The sequence below is a fragment of the Ursus maritimus genome, unplaced genomic scaffold, assembly GCF_017311325.1.
Source record: "Ursus maritimus isolate PB19 unplaced genomic scaffold, ASM1731132v1 scaffold_23, whole genome shotgun sequence".
NCBI classification, from domain to species: Eukaryota; Metazoa; Chordata; class Mammalia; order Carnivora; family Ursidae; genus Ursus; species Ursus maritimus.
The window spans coordinates 7,455,671-7,478,202 of NW_024424786.1; the positions used below are offsets into that span (position 1 = coordinate 7,455,671).

At 40.5% G+C, this 22,532-nt stretch overlaps 1 protein-coding gene and 1 pseudogene across 2 annotated transcripts in view; both read left to right on the forward strand.

The window, feature by feature from the left end:
* The window catches only part of ZDHHC13 (zinc finger DHHC-type palmitoyltransferase 13), a 47,310-nt gene extending 24,778 nt beyond the window's left edge, over positions 1–22,532 (forward strand). For both annotated transcript variants that reach the window (XM_040638891.1, XM_040638892.1), the window contains 9 exons: positions 1,569–1,702; positions 4,838–4,938; positions 9,996–10,120; positions 10,965–11,027; positions 11,723–11,816; positions 13,457–13,540; positions 17,150–17,307; positions 19,695–19,792; positions 22,223–22,532. In XM_040638891.1, coding sequence (XP_040494825.1) covers positions 1,569–1,702; positions 4,838–4,938; positions 9,996–10,120; positions 10,965–11,027; positions 11,723–11,816; positions 13,457–13,540; positions 17,150–17,307; positions 19,695–19,792; positions 22,223–22,361 — 996 coding nt within the window. In that variant the 3' untranslated portion in view covers positions 22,362–22,532. The remainder of the gene's footprint in view (positions 1–1,568; positions 1,703–4,837; positions 4,939–9,995; positions 10,121–10,964; positions 11,028–11,722; positions 11,817–13,456; positions 13,541–17,149; positions 17,308–19,694; positions 19,793–22,222) is intronic.
* LOC121104750 lies at positions 19,803–22,214 on the forward strand (annotated as a pseudogene).

The window sequence follows — 22,532 nt, forward strand, 5'->3', positions numbered from 1 at the left end:
CTCAACAGAGCAGCCAGATGAATCTTTTGAAATGTAGGGCAGGTCCTGTCATTCATCTGCTCATTCATCCTATGATATCTCCCTCTTTGTTCCAGAATAAAAGCCAGAGTCCTTACAGTGACTTATAAGGCTCTGTGTGATCCAGCTATTTATACACTATTAAGTCACTTAGTACATTTATCTGTCATCTTCTGCTAGAATTTAAGCTCCATGAGAGAAAGACCTTAAATCACGATGTGTCCCCAGTACCTAGAACAGTGCCCAGCATACAGAATGCACTGGGATATTTATTGAGTGAATACATACTATGGCTCATCTATGAGTGTTAATGTCTGGGGTTAAAATTTGACATCCACATTTAATTCATATTCTGTCCTGAGATTATGTTGCTTGTAGATTCTAAGTATACTACCTTTAAAAATCTAAACTTGCTAATTTTATATTGCCATGCAAATTAGATTTAGGATTTTAAAGATTTGATAGCATTTGAAAGTATTCATCCTCAGAATACTTAAAGACGTAAAAATCGAAGAAAATAGGGCAGAATGTATTTTCTCCCTTTGCTGTTACAAAAGCCCTGCTGGCTTCCGAGGTCACGTATATTGCAGTTAAGGGACTGCATTGCAGCAGTGTGGTGCCCGGTGTCAGTGCAGACAGTCACACTGTTGGTTCATAGACACTTCATTCTTAATTTTGCCAGAGTAAACCTGAATTATTAGCATCCTGAGGATTTATTTCAGTCTTTGGCCTCTGTGTGACATTTGACAACTGAGAACTACTCCGTTCTTGAAACTCTCTTCTCTGGCTCCACTGGGACCTTTCTCTTGGTTCTCATCCTGCCTTTCTGGTCACACCGGTCACTCTTTCTTGGTTACCTTTGACGACTTAGCTTTTTTCCCCTTAAATGTTTGTGTTGGCCGAGATTCTGCCCCTTTCCACCTGCACACAGTCTTTGGGATGTTGCTCATTCATGGCTTTCCAGCCTATCTAGTGAAGAGTACAGAATTTTCTCCTGGGTGGTAGACCTGCTTTTTCTGGCTGCTTCTTGGGTATCTCCTAGATGCTCATAGGCATCTGAAATTCCACATGCCCTAAACTGTCATCTTTTCTGCAGACTTGTCCCCTCTGACCTTCTTTGTTAGGGGATGGCACCATCTGGTGTCCAGGCTGGAACTACTATACTCTCCTCATAGAGTCTTGGGTGTATTGATTTTTGTGTGATTCCTTTGTTTTGCCTTATGTTACTGTTTGAAAGTAATTATTTTTAAAAATGTCAGCTCTCATTATCCCTTTTCTAAAAGACCACCATTCCTTGGAGGGGAAGAAAGCAAAAGGAAACATGTTTAAGCAATATTTTATAAAATCTAAGGCTTTTAAAAGTTTGTTTCCAAGATTTGTGATTTCTCAGACTTCAAATTTATCAATCAGCAATTTCAAAGAAAAAACTGTATTCTGCTGTTGTATTAATTGTTATATATTTAGGAAGTAGTTCTTTTGTCGTAGTAATCATTGTTAGAAACTTAGGACGTAAAATCGATAAGGTTCTAAAATTCTCAATCTCTTAATAGCTCTTCCTGCTGCTGATGCTTTCTGTGATTACCATGTGGGCTGTTGGATACATACTGGACTTCAATTCAGATTCTTGGCTTTTAAAAGGATGTCTTCTATTAACATTGTTTTTTCTGACATCTTTGCTTCCAAGGTGTGTATATTAGTCTTTGCAAGGCTGGTAATTGCATTTCCATTTGATTGCTTATTTCTGTTGTTGATTAGCTGGAATCATAGGTTTTTATTGAGCTATGAATGTTACTTACCACATAGAAACTTCTTCAGGAGTGGCGGGAGGGAAGGGCTTTGGTAGCATATGATTTAGCTAAAAGCAAATTGGTCAACCCAGTAATTTGAATTAGCTCACTTTTTGAATTGTTGATTTTGGTAAATTAATGAGAAGATTTTTGTAACTGTGTTGCATCTTGAAGCATTTGTGCCCATTTTTCAGAAATTTTGTTTTTTCCTTAATCTAAACTCATTTTAAGCTCATTATTTTTGCTGTTAGTGCTTTATAGTTGAAACAACCTAATTAAATTGTAGGAAATTGTAAAATAGCTGTGGTATGGTTCTATTTTTAGGAAAATATTATACATGATTATAGAGAGTCATGGTTAAGAGTCAGGTTGCCTGGGTTCAAGTCCGGCTTTACCACACAGCAGTCTGACCTTGAACAAGTGGCTTTACCTCTCTGTGCCTCACTTTGTTCATCTATAAAATGCGGATAATAATTGTGACAATGCCTGTTTCATGGTTAATGCATATACGGAGGTTAGAACCATGGCTGACACACAGTACTCACTAATCATATCACACCCCGATCTCTTCTCGCTTCCCTCTTTCAGTAAAATGGCATCCAGTTCCCTGTGTGAATAATGAGTGTCATCCTTGGATTACTTTCATCTTTGATTCTTCCCTTCCCACACCCACCTCATCACCAAGTCCTTCCTGCTCTTTGTCCGGTCATTCTGCTCTCTCCCATCTCCACAGCTGGCACCCTAGACCGGGGTTCCTAACTGGTCTCCTGACTTCAGCTCTTACCCCTTTGTAGTTCATCTCCACTTAGCAATCAGTGCGGTCTTTTAAAAACGCAAATAAACCAATTTCTGTCTTTTCTCCCTGCTTAAAGCCCTCCGGTTCTTTTTCTGTGTCTTCAAAATAAAATCCAAATTCCTTGCCTGTGAGGTGTCATGTGATTTGATCTCCCCTCCGATTTCATCTCTTTCCTCTCTTCCCTTCTCTGTTCTTCTACCTTCTTTCTGTTTCTAGAACACATTGAGCTCATGCTCCCCACCCCAGGGCCTTGGCTCTTGCTTATGTCTTTGTCTGAAGTGTTCCAATACCATGTTATTGTATGGCAGGAGACCTAACCATTCAGGCCTCAGGTCCAGTGTTACCTCCTTAGGCTGTCCCTAACTCTCTGCATCATCCTGTTTGATTTCCTTCAGAGCACTTAATCACCATTTCCTTGGGTGTTAAGGCCCATATAAGCAGGAAACTTGTCTCTCCTATTTAATATTTTCATTTATTGAATGAAAGAAAAATGTAATGATGATCCATAGAAAAGGACCTAGAAGGAAATACAGTTTTGCTCTCTTCAGGATGTGACACTGAGTATTCCTATGCCCTTTTTTTGCTTGCCAGCATTTTCTGGAATAAGCATTAAGCTGCTTGAATCATAAGAAGAAAAAAAAAGTATTAGAGGAATCTTACCTCTTGGTCACTCAAGAGTAGGACAGTTGGTTGGAAATGAATTGGAATATAAATGTAAAGCAAAAACTTACATTTCCCAAAAATAACAAAATGCCTAAAATTGCTATTCAGGAAAATTGTAACTTAGACATATTTATTCATTTTCCACTAATTAGATTGACTCAGTTGCCAAAGAAATTTTAAGCCAAATCATCAGGAATCTCAATCATCACTTCGGGGTTTTTGTTTTTGCTTTTTCAGAGAGAAAACAAGGGCTGGCAGTATCTACTCACCTAGGATAGGAGCATTTGAGATTATGTTTGTTTTAGTAGAAACCAACATTATACAAAAATTATACGAAACTTTTGTTTTTGCCGACAGGGAGTCAAGGGCTTCATGTGGTAGGCTTGGCATATGGACACAATTCAAATGGGAGACAAATGCATATGGCAGCCTTATCCATACTGCTTTTACTTCTCTCATACCCTTCTGTAGAGACCAGTTTCATGGAGCTGGGCAGCTGCAAACTTCTGTTATTTAGGCTCCAGGGGCAGTTGCTTATTGATCCAGGCTGCTGTGTGGTGCGTGTTAGAAGTAGACAGGTCCTGGTAGCAGACGCTTACAAATTAGGTAGTTCACTGCACTACTTAATTAGGTCAGACACATTTGTGCTGCAAAATCTCAGACAGGTCATGCTGTGGAGGTTACCTGGGCTCCATTTCGCCTGCTCTGGCAGCATTTTTTTGTGCCTGAAGTTTGGGATCTTTAGTTTTTCTGAAATATTTTATCCTAATTATGCTTATGATCTTGATAGCTTTTAAAAAATCCTTTTCCTACCCGTCAACCATGGTTTTTTCCTGGTATAAATTTTAAAACAGATCCAGGTAAACTCTATTCATGCATGAGTTTCCTATATTGAGTATTTAACATGAAAGACAGATTTTTTTTCCTCTCGAAACTCCAATAGTAACATTTGAGTAAGTGATATGTAGCCTTCCACTTTGCTTGTTATCCAAGCGAGAGGGTTCGTGTTCTGACGACTAGTGCCACTTTGAGCCTTTATAGATCTTTTTACGTCGCCTGTCTGCTTCTTGAGCTGGTTGTGGGATGAAACTGCTTAAGGTTGTGTGCATCTGTTTTGTTTTTAAAAATATGCTGCTAGCCTCCAGAAGGAAGCATGTTAAATGTGAAGGTGAATCTCCCAAGTATTTATAATTTTTGCATTTTGGAATATTTGAAAATATGGTATGCCAAAAAGAGAAATACACACGTGCTACGTCTCAACAGAAATAAAGATTCATTGCAAATAGAAAGTTATGGGGAATGAAATAACATAGAAGTTAGTTATAAGAACTGAACGTGTATCTCTGAGTGCTTTACTTTTCTCGTGTAATATGGGGCGAGGTGGTGACGAACTCTCGGTTACCATGTGCAAAGTGGCACACAGGAAGCACTCGGTACTGAAAGCCATTGCTGCTGTCATTACTTAAGGGGATTGTTATTATTACTGTTATTATTTAAGGGGATTTAGAACTAAAACTAATATGGACCGTACTTGTTTTCACTAATACCATATGTTTATCCTTTTTGCTTTTAGGTTCTTGGTCGGGTATAGGAGCCTCGTATACTTACCAACGGTCTTCCTGCTAAGTTCCATTTTTTGGATATTTGTGACTTGGTTCATCGTATTCTTTCCTCATATCCTTCAAGCTGAAATTTAAACGTGCATCTCATTTTGCGTTTAAACAGTAGTAATGCCAGTGTTAGAAATTTAGATATTACAAGAGATCCAGGAAATGCAACTCCTATTTGTATTCATTTTAATTACTCTGGTTGATGATGTTTAGTGTTGAAAATCTTCTCAATTCTGGAAATAATCTCAGAGCACACCATGGAAGCGGTAGGGGTCTAGTATTTATTACTCACAGGAAAGAAACAGTAGAATGAATTATTATTTTACTTGGGCCCATAAAAATGTGTTGTATTGCCTTGAGATACTCTCTTCAAGGTCACATGGTTCTTTTAACTTGGTCGGCAGTTAGAGGTGATTAATCTTCTGGGTACCGAGATGGCCTGTATGGGAGGGGTGTTCGGGGAAACATGGCCTCCTCAGCAGTGGTCAGCGCCGTGTTGGTGTCTACAGTGGTGATTCTCAATCCACAGTAAAAATACATGTACATTGCCATCCAAAACATATGTGAAACAGAAAATGATATTCCTGATGTGTGCCTTACTCTGTGGTGGTGTTGTTTTATGCTATTCTGTTTCCTTTTTTAGAAATGCTGGTCACAGACCACTTGATTCTTTCATGGCCTACTAATGGATGTCAGCCCATGGTTTCAAACAAAAAAACTCCTCTAAGAAATGGGTTTATCACTTGAGCAGTTGGGCTCAGGCCAAGGGCAGCTTAGGGGTGTGTTGTGCTTTTAGGGTCAGCCAACCTTAGTCACGTAGAAGTGGGGGTAAGGCATACTTCTTGGTTTACAGCTATTTACAGCTCCCATTAAGAGGGAGGCATTTTGTCTGATTTTTATCTTCCTGCCTCTTTCCAGGTTCCTTTCTTCCCTTGCAGAGACTCTAGGAAACCATTATAACCTTGCTTTCTTTATAGCGTAGGGGAAGAAGGAATGTGGTGGATAGAAATATACCTGTAAACATACTCCTGTAACTTCTATATTATGTCTCTTTCCAGTAATGGCATTTTTGAAAAGAAAGAATGGAGTTTGTGGGAGATATATATATATATACTCAATTCAGAAATATTTTTTTTCACAGGAATCAATGTATAGTGAGAGAGGCAGATGAGTTCTCAGAGTGCATACATTTCCTTTCATCATAGCATGTTTATACTTCAATGATGCTTTTTGTTTCTGAGCATAGTTATCTCTAATATTTTTCAGATTCCTTTAATGTAAATGAAGGGTGCAGCATACCATAGAGTTCATTTAACTTTTATCAAAGATGTTATTACATATAGCCTTTGTCTCATGGTTACTGATTTGGGGGCAGCTTTTTAAGCACTGGCCTTACGATCACTGCTTAATGAAGGCTTGGATGATATAATGTGATATGAAAATACTTTATAAGTAACCATGAGTGTATAAAACAACAGCACGATGTACACCCAATCACTTGGAGAAATCTCAAGACTGGTAAATTCTAGGATAATTGACATGATTCTAAGGGATGGCTGATATTTTTGTTTATCAACCCATTAAAATTGTGTTTCTTGATGAATTTTTAAAATTTGAGCAATTCATATTATTTTGCTTTTTGCGCAAAAAGTGAGGTAATTTTATATTGAATTATTTCAACTTCGCAGAAGCAATATCAACAAGAATGTAGCTCCACTGTAGTTTGAGAGCCTCAACTACAGAACTTAGTATTCAGGAGAGCTTCATTACAAGCAGTTCACCATCTGTGAAGACGCTATTACATCAGAAGAACTGATTTCCAAAGCTAGACAGATTCTTACGATGTCAGAGTTGACAGGATGGGGTGTCTTCCTTGCGCGTACCGCAGAAAGCCCTTCGATCCGGGCGCTCATACGAACCTGCTACTGCTGAGTGCACGTCAGTCAGTAGGTGGCACACTTCGCCGTCAGATCAGTGTTTTGAGAGCTGAATGTTAAATGCTGTCTGAACTGCCCTGAGTATGAACTGAGCTGCTGCCCTTTAAAGACCCATCCTGAGTATTTAGACTAATCTTGTCTCTGGTTGCCAAGTCTGGATCATGTGGGAGCTTCCCCTCTCCCAGTTCATCATGGGAAGAGTGTCTGGGGCTCTGTGGAAAGAGTACTGGAATCAGACAGAACGAGATTGAGTTTGGTTCTTTTTCTTATTCGTCACATACCATTGGGCACGTTATTTAATTTCACTGAGTCTCAGTTTTGCTATTAAAAAAAAACAAAACACCCTGAGGGATAACAGTACCAAGTTCATGGGATGGCTGCAAAGATTACGATACTATGATGTCTGTAAAATGCTGACCCCATTGCATAATTGGCATTTTCTAAATAATACCTGTTTCATTATTAATTACGCTTAGGAATAAAATCTGTGTGGAAGACTGAATGTTGGAATTAATTTTAAGGGAAGCTCTAGGTTGGTTCCTCAGAAAATCACTTCCTTTTGGTGCCTTTTATATGTTCAGCGTTAATGTATTTGGCTTTTATGAGGCAGGATCAAATGGAAAAGATGGGACCTTACTGATGCGTTTAGAGGTAAGATTAAGACTCAGAAATGGTGACGCACAGAATATTCTGTCTGTGGTTCTGGCTTGTTGCCATGGTAGTGACACAGCTTCAGATCAGGTGAAAGAGTTAAGAGCTTTGACTAAAAGCTGTATTCTCCAGTAGTAGTACAAGGATGTGGGTGTCCCTTGAAAGGACAACAGCAGTTGCACTGTCCCCAGCACTGGTCAGGACAACCCTGACGTGTATTTGCGCTGTTTTGAATTCTGTTTAAGAGAGACATGGGCAAACAGGAGCGTAAGCAGGACATGACCAGGAGACTGTGCTGTATAAGGAACAAGGCTGCTGCTTATCCCGGAGGTGTGAGCATTGCCTTCCAGTGTCAGGTGTTCCAAAGTCTGTCATTTGGAAGCCAGTGCGTTGTATGGAATGGACACTCAATAAAAATGTATTGAACAAATGAGGAATAGCTTCTGTAGAGTAGATCTAAGGACAGCTATAGTGTAGATCTTTAGTGTAGAGCTACAGGATCTAAGGAATGAAAAACAGTCCAAGTTACAGAAAGGCAAACTTCAGTTCCATGTTGAGAGACTTCTGAACTACAGAGTCACAAGCTAACTGGGGAGGCTGAGGTGCGTATAAGGTCTAAGTACCACAGAACAGGCATCTTTAGGTTCAGGGAAGGGAAAGAATTCTTCTCTATAGGCAATCAAGAAAGACCTCCAAGGGGAAGGAGAATATGTAGGTCTTGAAGGCATTTAGGGCTTGGACATCCTCAGTGTTCTTCTGGAAGTAGGTAGGGGCAGTGGGGAGCATTTGAGGTTGATGGACCGCACAAAGCAAGGGCATGGAAGCAAGGAACGTTTGGCTTTTATGTGAGGGGATAGAATGCATTCATTTTACTTGGAGAGAGAGGCTTTGGTGATTCTTTTGGGATTTGTTTTGAAAGTTAGGACAGGAGGTCATTGAGTCACCTCAATGTGCAGAATCATTCAACTGAATGTATTTTTGAGGATGTGTCATGTGTGTTGGTCAAGATTCTATGGGAGGAAAGCAGGATGTGTTTCTTTAACTAAAGGTCTTGAGTTATATGCTCATTAACAGTGTTCTTAGTTCATTCTAAGTAATGAACTTTTTCAAATCAAAGAAGATTTTTAACAAATCTTTATTTGTTGGAATTCCATTTCACATAACTATTCTAGATCCTCTCTTTCTTAAAGCCAGGGCCTCTGCAGACAAACTGATACATTTAACCAGCGAGGTTTGCTCCTGCCTACCTGAACTGGATGTGGTTGCTGCTGCTTTTTTGTGGGTTGGAGCAGTGCTTCTCGAACTGTTACGTGCACGTAGATCCCCTAAGGATCTTGTTAAAATCCAGAGTCTCGTTCTGCAGATCGGGGTGAGGTCTGAAGTTCTGCCTTTCTAACAAGCTCTAACAAGCAAGTAAAGCCATTGCTGTGGGTCCATGGACCACACTTTAAAGAGCAAGGGTTTAGAGTCTATTTTATGGCCGTCTTTTCCACTCCAAAGTTTGGCACAAGACAGCTTGAGGGGCACCTGGGTGGCTCAGTCAGCTAAGTGTCTGCCTTCAGCTCAGGTCATGATCTCAGGGTCCTGGGGTTGAGCCCCGTGTCAGGCTCCCTGCTCAGCAGGGAGTCTGCTTCTCCCTCTCCCTCTGCCCTCCACCCCCACGCCCACCTAGGCTCACTCGCTTTTTCTCCTTCCCCTTAAATAAATAAGTAAAATCTTAAAAAAAAAAAAAAAAAAGACAGCTTGATAATACCTTGGAAGGCAGATACAGTTACTGTGTCAATAATGATGTAAATTGGGCAAGGAGAATTGGTATTGGCTTATTACTTAGGGCACCTTCATTTGTCTTTCCCTAGAGCAAAATTTTACTTTTTATACAAAGAATTTCTACCATTTCAAAATGGGTAATATTTATCCTTGAAATACTTTTTATCTTAATGTGTCCTTAATATGTTTCTTTCCCAAAATAGTATTTGATTTGTAATTACTTTGCAAAGAGAGCAGGTTTTTTTTGTGTATTTCTTAATTAATACAGCCTAATACATGACAAGGATTCGTTATTCAACTTTCCATTAGGAAATTTTTGCAAGCGTTTATCTGATGTATAAAGAAATATTTTTAATTGAAATCTCTGAATCAAGTGGTTTGTTTCTTTGAATGATTTTGTTAAAATTATCAATAAATATTCTTTTAGATGCTTTCAAGAGAGCTCTGGTTATACCAAGAGAGATTAATTTATTTGGATCTGGAATGTTTTTCAGTCCTCAGGATGTTTCCTCATACATTGTAACTATCCTATCAATATTTCGTGAGTTTCAATTAATCGGGAGGGATTAATTATTAGCAACTATGAGCAAATTGCTGTAGGATTAGAACATAGGATGGGGCCAGGTTCAGGGGCAGGGATGTGTATACATAACGGAAAGTAAGGATAGAATGCGGAGAGATTCTCAGGTACCAATGATGAAATTTGCTTATGTCATAATTATGCTGTTCTTAGTGGAATTGATACATTCCTTAACGTGGCTCTCACATCTAGCAGGCACCCCGTTCTATTTTGCTTTCCTTCTCAGCATAATAGGCTTCTTCTACTTTTTCTACAAGACTTGGGCAACTGATCCAGGCTTCACTAAAGCTTCTGAAGAAGAAAGGAAAACGGTGAGCTTTCTTTGTAATGTTACCTTTTTTTTTTTTTTTAAATAAGAAGGTCATGGCAATGTTTGTATCTCTAGTGCCTGGCATGTAATAGATGCAACATAAATCAACAACGTTGAGATTTCTTCACTGTCATGCTCTTTTATTTGTTTATGTAAAAGTTAAAAAATATATATTTTTCTTTTCTAAGTCATACCCACCAAGACTTTTTCGAATATAATTTTGTTAGCAAACATAATCTCGATTTCTTTATAGTAACACTTAGATAATGATCATTTAGCTTAACTTCCCCAATTGAATACATGGAGAGTAACCAATCAGGGGCAAGGGGGGAGTCCTTATTGACAATAGATGCCCTTCTCTTCTCAGATGTGACACTGTCAGTTGACATGCATGGCTTCCTTTGCTTTCGAATGTGTACAAGTCAGGGAGAGTATTGTCTGTGTTACCTCTAGCCATGTTCCTGAAAGACGAGCGCATGGTGCTTAGAACCATCAGTTCTGGTGTCTACTGATGGGTTTGGTTTCTTTTTTATGAGAGAGAGTGTGTGTGTGTGTGTGTGTGTGTGTGTATTTTTCTCTAGCACATTATAATTGGGAGATATTTGCCATTCGTGGAGAGAAGGGGAGGTGTAATTTTTGTGCATTCTAATTTATTGGCTGTGGTTGAAAATGCAGCCTTGAAAAGTCACATTATTTTCAGGTATAGGATGATTTGGTGACAAGTATTCCAAATTGCTTTTCTGGCTGCCTCAGTTTGGAGAGAGAGCTGTGAGAATGGCATATAACCATGCATTATACATACCCTAGTAAAACGTAACCATAAGGTCAAATTTCATGCCTTTCAGAATATCATCACCCTTGCAGAGACTGGCTGTCTGGACTTCAGAACATTTTGTACATCATGTCTTGTGAGTCTTTTTTTCCCCCGTAGTAAGAAAGCAAATTCTTGGTAACATTTCTCATGTAAGCCTTTGTTAAATCTTCATGGTGTATTTGTACACCTATGTTTTTACTAGGTTCTAATTTTGTATTACTCTCAGAATAGTTTTCTGCCTTGAGCGTATGAGGGAATGATGTTTATAGTTTCTTGAAGTTGCCTGTGGTTAAATCTCTCTGAATGATCCACAGTGTGTTTTGATTGCTTTTTCCTGCCATGAAGCATATATTAGAACTCGCTTCAAGTCAGAGGCTCACGATGACCCTAGAAACCACTTAGTGAAACCTCTCATTTTGCAATTGAGGAGTCAAGGCCTAGAGGGAGGAGGTAACAACTTCCCCCAAAGTATTGGCAGAACCGGAAATGTAACTCGGGTTTCCTTTTTCTTAATCCGCCGCTCATTCTGCTGCCTGGTACTGCCTCACTTCCCCTTCGTCAGCGTGAATAGGCTCTGGAAGTCAAATCCCTTTTAGTGATGGCCTAATCAAAATAGATATTTGGAGGTAGATATTAATAAGGCATTCCAGAGCCTCTACGTGAACGGATGATCTGTTTAGGATTATTTGTGCCCATGTCTTTATGACTTAGGAGTAAGATTTTCCTTGTCATTTGTTACCATTTTAAGACACTGATTTTTGCTTAGACCTGTCTTAATTGCTCACTTAGATAAGGAAGCCATTAAGGTCACTTCATTGCCACGTGTGTAACTCCTGTGTCGCTCGATATGATCAACATTGTCTGTGGACTGGACGGTGCGTAGGTGAGAGATTGCATTTTTGTAGTTAACACTATGAAGTTAAGCATATATTTAGCTATGTGTGTGATTCATAGAAAAAAATGGAAGGACGTCTGAGGGGTCCATTTTGTAGCTCTTCTTACCAGAGAATCCTTTCACGGTATAACACTTTTGGAAAACTGTCAATGTTGATAATAATAATTAATATCATTTGTACAGTACTTTAGAGTTTATAGAGCACTTTTAAATTTAGCATCCTATTTGGTCATCAGGGCACCCCTATGAGGTTGGTATTGCTATCTCCATTTTAGAAGTGAAAAAATATAAAAGGTAAATTATTTGCCTGAGATTATTTTAGTAATACCAGTCTTCTGTACCAAATTGCCAGGTTCTCACCATGTTTTGTGACTTGATTTTCTCCTTTACTTCTCCATTTGCCTCCTTCAAAGCTCAGGTAGGAGCCAGAACCAGAGATGATGGGGAGTATTCCTTGTCCTGGCCTGTAGCCCCGAGTTTCCTCTGAGCGGTCACTGTAAAAACCAGAGATTTATTATGAGGAACTTCAGAGGAACTATGGTCATTTGTCTTCAACTGAAAATATGCTTTTAAAATCTTGAACAAAAGGCTGCTTCACAGTCAGGTTTCTTTGGTGCATTTTGATGTTCTTTGCTATTCCTAGAGAATAGGTGACGAGGTCATTCTTAGGGCCCCAAGCTTCATGGACTCCATCCCACCGTAGAGATAGGCTGGTTAGCATTACAGCAGGCAGCTTTGAATGGAAGTGAAAAAGCAACAGTAATGAGCCCATATATTTTCATTACGCTGCATTTAACATAGTGGTCTCACGTGCATCCTCGTGTTTGGTTGCCATAGGCCTCTGAAGCAGACAGAGGAGATCTTATCCCCATATTAGAAGCAAGAACACTGGATCAGAGAGGTTCAGTGATCTACCTACATTCACACAACTACTCATCCGTGAACCTAGGTCTCCGCATTGCCGTGGGCGTTGCTCCTTCTGCTGTGCTGCTGCCGTAGGAGAAAGTGGGGGCATGGTGGTACTTTGTGTCATTAGCTTCGACGTGCTCCCAACTCCAGCATCAACAGAGCAACGTACACAAGAGTGGGGCTCGGTTGCTTGGCACCCTCCCCCCTGCTTCACTTCTATAGACCTTTCTCAGGCTGCAGGTTGCCCCTCTTTTCCTGTGTTTGGTCTCCTGCAGCATATCTATTTGCTGCTCTTCAGATTCACTTTCTCTGTTCTCCTGATCAAGTGGATCCTTGATGTTCCAAAATTGTACTTCTTAAACTCGTTACATGGAAGGAAGAAAGAGAGAGGGTATGATTTGCCCAAAGTCCTGCCTTTTCCCCTTTCTCCAGTGCAGTTATAGGCCATCCTAGAGCTGCATGTGTTTAGTAAATCTTATTCTGTCCAAAAATGAAGTCTTCCAGGTAAGCAACAAATAAATATTAGTTCAGTTAACATGGACAGTTGACCATGACATATCAGAGCTGTTTGGTTTGGTTTAATGCTATTTAAAATCAAAGCATAAGCTTATTTACTTTTTACTTTGGTGAAGCCTTTTGACAGGAAAGTGGTTAATAAGGTCTTGGTCTGGAAAATCATTGTAAGAAAGTATTAAATATGTTTTTTCTTTTTGATGTAGGTTTTGGCAACCATCGCTATTACATATTCTTCTTATTTTTCCTCTCCATCGTTTGTGATTGGATTATATATGAATCTTTCATCTGTAAGTATAAATTTTTCTTACAGCAAGCTCATGAACCCATACCCACACACACTTTTCTTGGTAAATTCTTGTATATCACATTCTGACGGGGGGCGATAAACCATACCCCTGAACGTCCATGCCACTTGGTAAATGTCAAGTCACAGAGCTGCTGGGACAACTATTAGTCATTGAAAGTTTGGAAATAATGACTTGGAAGAAAACCTTAGACCATTTATTCTGCATCCCTGAGAAGGGAGAATAACTTCTCAGTAGCAGTGTGAGCAGGCATGTAGGGGGCTCAGCAGGGAGTGACATCCGGCTGTTCCGAGGTGATTGACCAAGAAGACCTGGGTTTAAATTGAAGCAGGAAGGATTTGCGTTAGCTCCTAACCATTGCATGGCTACGCTTTGCAAACCTTGGAGTACGTTATCTAACTGGGAAAACCTGTAGCGCTTGTAGTTTATTTTGGCCTTAACTGTTTATTATTTATTTATTTATTTTGAAGGCTTTGGGAGACTCTGGCCTCACAATCTGTTTCCACCCACCCTCCTGTTGTATTCATGCTCAGGCCTTTGAGTTTGCCAGTAGAATACTAGTTTATTTCCTGAGCTAAAATGTGGAATGATTCGGGAAGATGTTAGGAACGTTTTTTCCTTCTTTATTTTCTTTTTCCCTTAGCATCCTAAGTACCACCCCTCCCTACCTTCCCCCTTTCCCCTCTCCAGCATTCTTTAGCTTAAATTTCGTTTAGTTTTTGAAAAATAAATCCTCCTACTCTGTCCCTAAGCCTCCCAGTTCCCCTCCCCAGCAACATCCAGTATTACAAGTTTTGGTTTGTTTGGGGTTTCATTTTTAGAGATTCTTAATATCTATGTGAAATGGTTTTTTTTTTTTTGTTTTTTTGCCCTGCTATAGGCATGGAGAGGGCTTCAGTTACCTTGTCAGCCCCTTTCCCATCTGACACCTTGGGTGTCTGTGATCAGTAGGGAATGCTTTTGTAGCTCTGTGACCATCACCATCTCAAATGGATCTAATAGTCAGAAGGTTGTGGTCCCTGATCTCATTTCTTGTCAAAGGCCATTAGTAATCCTGAGCATTGGAATTCAGAAACCTCTTAAATTATGTCCTGTGGTGTAAGAAGTAAAAGATTTCTTTACAGTTCTATTGAAAGAACTGCCCTTTTAAGGCCTAACAATAAAACATATTCCTGGAAAACCTTTTTAAGCTGGCCTTTGGACCAACTTGTCCCTTGGACTTGATCCTAAGGGAGAGGAGCCAGATTTTACACCACTCTTGTCTCTCCCGCTTCTCTCTTCTCTAAAAATAGTCACCTTTGTTTGGTGTCTGTGTCCAACATAAGACTGTATTGATAAGGACAGAAGTAATTTTCCATCACTTTCATTCTTTCCAAGTTGCTTTCTTATTACATGCATCGGTTCTTCCCTCTTCTTTGTCTTTATTCTCTGGCTCTGATCCAGTTTTTTATATTTTGTTTCTTAGGAATGGTCCCACTTTATAGTCACTTGCAACCGTGTAGACTAGCTGAATGTATTTGGTTACTTTTATCCCATCTGTATTCCGACAATATTTCTTTACACTGAATGAGGACATTGTGTCATTTATCATCATCTCACAGATGGATAAAAGTGAACTTGTGCCTCATTTTTCTAAGGAGGTCTCACTGTCATCCCACCCTCGTGGTTTACCATGGACATTCCTGTTGCTGGAGCCCTGACGTGCGCACTCCTTGTGTGAGCCAGTGGCAGCTACTTCTGGCTCCGTGTGGCCTCTATCCGTTTCATCTGCTGTGAGGTCTGCTTGCAGGGTGGACAGTTAGAAAGTGTCAGCCTCGGGGCACCTGGGTGGCACAGAGGTTAAGCGTCTGCCTTCGGCTCAGGGCGTGATCCCAGTGTTATGAGATCGAGCCCCACATCAGGTTCCTCCGCTGTGAGCCTGCTTCTTCGTCTCTCACTCCCCCTGCTTGTGTTCCCTCTCTCGCTGGCTGTCTCTATCTCTGTCAAATAAATAAATAAAATCTTAAAAAAAAAAAAAAAAAGAAAAAGAAAGTGTCAGCCTCTTACAAGTTACAGGGAGAAAGATTTTAGATCACTGTTAGAAAGAACATTGTAACTGTCAGAGCCATCTAAAGATGAAAACGATCGTCTTGGAACAGTAGGAACCCCTGTCATTAGCCAATGACCACCTGATATGAACGTATCATTCGTACATATGAAAGTTTTTTATATTGCATAAGATAACGTATGTGGCCATTTGTCGCCATATCTTTGACATTAAATCTAAAATCGGTCCTATGAAAATTTCAGTTTGAGGTCCTGCTATATTATCAAAAAAATTCCCAGAAAAGAGCAGTAGAAATCTATAAGCTGGAAAAAAGTAGGCATTCTTTCCCATGCAGCAGCTGTTTCCTCTACCTGCTATTGGAAATTACATACTTTTTTGGTCCTATCAGGTGCATGGGATGCATCTTGTCTGCTGTCATAATGAGGAGCTCTAAAGAGAGTGTAATTTGCCTTAACTTGTTGCCTTGATTGCTACTCTGTGATGATTGCTTTTAGAATGCTTCTGACATATAGTCATGAAAGATGGTTGGGAACCAAAGGAGACTCAAAAAGGGGAAAAAATAGATTTTTAAGACTAAAATGGACAGACAGGTGATAGTAAAAGTCAGGGACTCATTTTCTTTCTATCCTAGGCGCTCTTAAGTGCTGCTTTGGGAAAATGTCTGAAACTACTTATCAAATTGTCAGATGCATTTATGAAACCTCGAAGGTGCAAATTTACAGAGTTCTTATTTCAAAAATAATTTGCCCTTTATATATGGTCATGGTGCCTTCATAAGTTGTTGGCTTCACAAAACCTTGAAGATTGGTTCCCTTATTCCTGCTGCTGCCTACCTGCATTCTCCTTACTGCTGCTCTCAGCTGCATGGCTTAGGGGGTCACGAAGTCCATAGCGAAATCCTCTCTTTTCCTGGGGTGTCTCTCTCATGATTCCTTTACTTGAACTTTCTCCCTCTCCAGGATAAATCATGGTGCCGGTGCAGAAGTGCCCCCAGTAACCGCATGCTGTTAGGTTGTGTTCCGATGGTATCTGGGTGCTTATGGGATTTCTTGTGCCTATAGCAGTGGCCTGTTGATCTGAACCCTTCATAAGAGTTTATTCAGTGCTATAGCAGACTCATATCTTGCTGTATATCCTGGATAAGATAAAGAGTTTTCTAAGCAGATATTTATTAAATACAGCTGTTCTCCATTATCAAGTCCTTGAACAGTTAACTTGGGGCCAGTTTATTTTATGCTGAATAGGATGGTTTTCGTGGTGGTCTTACGGACCTGTTTTGCTTTTATTCCTTTACTGCCAGCCATCAATGCAATGCTATCATAGCCTTCATGAGCAGTGAGGTACCATTTTTTCATCTTTGTTGGTTAAGCTGGCATTTGGAAGATAGCATTCTTAAAGTTGGGTTCTAGTCCATGTTACCATGTCTTAATTTCTCTTCTCCCTGAGTAGAAGTGTAGTGATTTTATCTTCTTGAAGAATGATCACTGGTTTGTTGCCTTTTTAAATAATGAGTTCTTTTTTTTTTTTTTTTGGTGAATTCACAGATTGGTCAAATCATTGTGCTACAACATTCAGAGAAGATGGACTGTGGACCTACCTCAATCAGATTGTGGCCTGTTCCCCTTGGGTTTTATATATCTTCATGCTAGCAACTTTCCATTTCTCATGGTCAACATTTTTATTATTAAATCAACTCTTTCAGGTATTTATTTCGCTTCTTATGATGCCTTTGAATAAAATTTCCAGTAGCCTGTAATAAGGTAGAAAGCCTTGAATTTTAAATCAGAAGGCTTTGGGGTCTTAGTTCCACCTCTTTCGCTTACTCTCTGGATGTAGGCATGTCATTTGACTCTTGAATTTCAATTTCCTTGTCTGTAAAATGGAGTTGATAATGTTACTCTCCTCGCAGGATCGTGTAAAGGTTAGAATAATAAGTTGTTAGCTTGTCCCTAGGAATGATCTAATCTGACCTTTTTATTTTACGGGTAGAGTTACAGAGAGGTGAATTGAATTGCTCAGGGTTCCTCAGTAGCGAAATCAGAACTGGAAACTTAGGTCTTCTGACAGCCTAGTCAAAGGCTTTTTTCATCATACAATTAAATCATAAGGTGTGTGAAAACATGATATAAAATATAAAAAGCATCGTGAGATGCTTTCAGAAACATTTGTGAGATGATTGTCTTCCCTCATTTTTTCCAACCCTGTTTGTTATCCTGTTTATTATGCAGTGCTTAAGTGGATAGAAGGGGGAAGAAATGCAAGATCCATCACCAACCTGTGGACGTGGTAATTACACTTCCAGGGAAGGTCACGGCCATTAGAAAGTTCACGCTCCAGGGTGGTAGTCACATTCAGCTTCCTATGAAGCTACTGTCCTTTTCCTGCTGCCTGCCTTCCCCTCTAAGCGTAACCTAATTCTTGTTGTTGCTATGGCCTGCCCTCGTGGAATGGACAGCCGTGATCAGTCTGAGCCAATTACTGTAAGACCTCAGATAATTAGAGCATTACTCATCGAAAGCAAAATGCATTTCACTTTTACAGGGAAGTAACCAATTCTACAATAATAATAATAAAGAAATAAAGACGACAGACAAAAGAAAAAAATGCTAAGGAAAGAAATGAAGCTGATAACACTGAACTGAGGCTTTGGAATGTTCATCTTCAGCTCCTGTCCCTCTGGTATCCACAGACTCAGGAAGAATGAATATTAGCATCATTGATTGTTAATATCTTATAATAACTTATATTTATATATGCTTTACATATTCCAAAGCACGTTCCTATTTATTTCCTGACAAACAGTTGAGGGGTAGACTGCCAAAGCCATGTCTCCATTTTACAGATGAGAAAACTAAGCCTTTGAGAGGTTGAGTGCCTTGTTTCGGCCACGCAGCTGGTGAGAGGTGGAATGAGAAGTAGAACCGAAGATTTGAGACCTCAATTCTAATTCTCTTTCTTGTTTTCTGGACTCTTAGGACAAGTACAGATATATGTGAGACTATAATATGAATTTTTTTAAAGAAAGCTTAATGTTTCTTATACTTTCTAAGGCAGGAAAATGGACTCAAAGTTTTGGATAGTTTTCAAATATAGGAATTCAGGGTAAAGTGGTTTTCTTAATAGAACAATTCAGTTGTTTGAAGCCTTCCATTTGCTGACTATTCTAGTGAGTCATGGGGTTTGACTGTAGTAGGTCAAACGGAGCATAGAATATAGTAAGAACCATGAACTTTATTCTCACACTGACTGAGATGTCCATCTCAGTTCTGCCACTTTCCAAGCTGCGTGAATTTGGACCCGTTACTTCACCTCTGGAAGCCTTTGCACTGTGTATTTTAAATATATTATGTCAAATCCTTCAACAAGCTGATGAGGGAGGATGGTATGATCATCTGTGTTTTACAGATAAGGACCTTGATATTTGAGTTGCTGTGAGGGTTAAATGGAGTAACTCAGTGAATAGTAGGGTTTTAATGATTTGGGGGTTTTTAAGTCACCTTAACTCTTACCCTTCCCCAAATTATGGATTTAAATGTCCTTTACTTCAGATTAATTTTTCGGTTGGCCCTTTCTAAAGAGACACTAAGAAGCACACACAAGGTGAGATACTTAACAGTAATATTGACCTTATGTAGTTTTATTCATCTAAAACTTACATGCTGAACGTGTTGAGAATCTAAACAGGCTTGTAAGCCATGGCTTGAATTACTGAAACAATTATTTCATGACTGTGCTTTGTTGAAGGTTAATATAGACACTCAAAAAAATAAGTGCTCGGGATGCCTGGCTGGCTCAGTCGGAAGAGCATGGGACTCTTAATCTCAGGGCTGTGAGTTCAAGCCCCACATTGGGTGTAGAGATTACTGAAAAATAAATAAACTTAAAAAAAAAAAGTGCTCAGCTACTAGATTTACTTTGTCTCATTTAGAGCTGTTGAGTCGTCGTCCTCACCATGATCCTTGGTTAGAAGGCTAGGTTATACTGTCTTCGGGGGGTACTGAATGTTTACCACTGTCCTGTGATGCACTAAGAGTGACAGAACCTCAGCATAATGGTATTTTTCATGTACCTTCCAACCTTGTTTTGCAGATTGCTTTCCTGGGCCTGACCTCCCACGAGAGAACCAGCCTACTGAAGCAGAGCAGGCATATGAAACAGACATTGTCCCTCAGGAGGACCCCGTACAAGTAAGTCAGCTCTGTTTTGGCCACTGTGTCCTGTGGAGAATGCTAGTCTGGCCATTGGTTTCCCAGCCTACTGCCACCACCCAGGCTGTGCTGTTCTCCTCTAACTTGCTGTCTGGTGGAGTTGAACCTCTCCTACTTAGAAGCCTCAGTGACAGGAGGTGAGTGGTAAGGTCATGAGCCCCAAGGTGGTAAGAGTTTGGGACTTAGTCTGCTGGATTCAGCACAAATAGTTAAGTGACTTGGAAGTTTTGCCAAGATGGGAAATCTCTCTAGTCAAGCCACATGGTCACAAGATTGCATGTTGCTGGCGTGAAGTCAAGGTGAGATAACCAAGCATGTGGCTGAGAATTCCAGCCACAAGGCTCTCTGCGGAAAGCATTAGATGGTGAGCTTTGCCAGGATTTTCCACCTGCCTTTCTATCACCAGTAATTCTTTGAGCCCTGTGTTTAATGTGCCCATCTGTGTCAGGGAGAAGCCAGTGCTTCAAGGTTTGGCGTGTGTTTTCTGCACAGCATCGGTTGTAAAAAACCTGTCCTCCATTGAAAATGAGAGTGTTTGTACGAAGGCTGTCATCTTATGATATGAACAATCAGGCTTTGAAGCTTATCTCCCTGTCATATATCTCGGGGTCTTGGAGGCTCGGAGTGCTGCAGAGGTGACCCTGAGCCCTCAGGGGATTTAACGCTCACTTGCATATCTCATGCGCAGTCTATTTTAAAGCACACTCGTGGTACAAGATGAAACTGTTAGGCTGTTAGACAAGGAAATCAGAGCCTGGGCTAGGACTATGATCTGTATTTAGAGAGGAGAGGAATTGACTTAATTGGGAAGAGATGGCTAAGGTGATGGAGGGTGGCCGGTGGTGCTAAGCTTGTGATGATTGCTTCAGACTTGCAATGATAATAAAGTCCCTTTCTCAGTAGTTTAACCAGAGGAATAAATATTTACTCCACTAAAGGATGAAAGCCTTTGTGACTGAGGTGGACTTTTCAGCTGAGCCTTGAAAGATGTGGGGTGGGGCCTGATGGAGAAGGACAGAAGGGAATTTCAAGCTCTAAGGAGCCTGAGTGCAGGGCCTGAGATGAGAGAACTGGGGCATGCTTGGGAATTATCGAGTAATAGCAACATACGCTGGCGGCACTGACGGGAAAGCCTTAGAGCTGCTCTGCATCTCGCTTCCAAAAACCTGCCCAAATTAAAGACTTGTCTTGTTTGTCTTACCCTAAGTTACTTTTACTCACTAAATCGCTTTGGAGCCGCTCTTCCTAGGAGTAGTGGTGGTACTTTCCTGACAACTCTCCCAGCAGCAGCAATGGCACAGTCCTCCTTGTGCACAGATATGTTCTAATGTGTATAGGGGGTTGGGTTTTGATAAGGTTCTGGGAGGACCAGACAGTGTCCAATAGGTAAGATTAATTGGAAGGAGCTTCTTCCTTGTGGCTGGAACCACCATGTTCCAGTAATTCGCCAAAATGACCAGCACCAAGGGAAAGAGGAGAGGCACCCACTGTGTGTTCTTTAGACCTTTTAGAAAGCAGAGTTGTTCCTTTGGCCACATACATGTGAATCTACAAGAAAGGTGATATTGTAGACATCGAGGGAATGGACACCATTCAGAAAGCAACGCCCCACAAATGTTACCACAGCAGAACTGCAGGAGGCTGCGGTGTCACCCAGCATGCTGTTGGCGTAAACACACAAGGGCAAGACTCTTGCCAGGAGAGCTCATGTACATATTGAGCTTATTAAGCACTCAAGGAGCTGAAATAGCTTTCTAAAGCATGTGAAGGAAAATGATGAGGAAAAAAAGGAAGCCAAGGAGAAAGGGACTTGCGTTCAACTGAAGGGCCAGCCTACTCCACCCAGAGAAGTGCTGCCCTTCGCGAGAACCAGTGGAAAGGAGCCTGAGCTGCTGGAAGCCATTCCCTCTGAATTCGTGGTATGATAGGTCTAAAAAAAGGACAAAAGACCTCTGGACTACTTAAAAAAAAAAAAGTATTGGAAGGAATTGAGGCAGGGCCATGCTTTACTTAGAAAGTTTCGGAAAAAAACCACTTTGTTGACTATATTGTTTCTGACCTATCTGGCCTTTGAGATCATCAAAATGCAAATCAGGGCAATGGGAAAGGAAAGAAGGACACTTACTGATGGCAGCCACCATTCCAGTGAGTGGGGGACCCAGAAGGAAATTAAGTTGCTGGGCAGAAGCCTGGGAATCTCAAAATAGGGATTCAGGTCCAGAAATGGAACTGGGCTCAGTTTTAATGTCCTCTAAGCTAGGGAACTGTCTGATTCACCTCTGGATTCCTGCTACAGGACCTTCAAAGGACGTTCATTTGTGTGTTATAAATTCTCAGGGAATGTTTCTGGTCTGAATGAATGTACAAACAGGAAATGTAGTAAGATGCGTTCTCTTCCTTCCTTGGCAGCCTTGGGTTCACACAGAACCTCGCAGATTTCTTTCAGTGTGGCTGCTTTGGCTTGGTGAGACCCTGTGCTGTGGACTGGACATCACAATACACCATGGTCTTCCACCCAGCGAAGGAGAAGGTCCTTCGCTCTGTATGAAGAAAAGCAACCCCAGACTCTCCCTCTGACCTCCTTGTGTTTATGTTGATGCCCTGTGGTCTGCAAGTGAAGTGAAGATTCAGAGTTCACCTAAGCCCAGAGGAAAACGCAGGTGGTTTTTAAAGCTATTTGGTAAAAACAGAAGTTCTCAATAAAGGCATTGTACTTTAA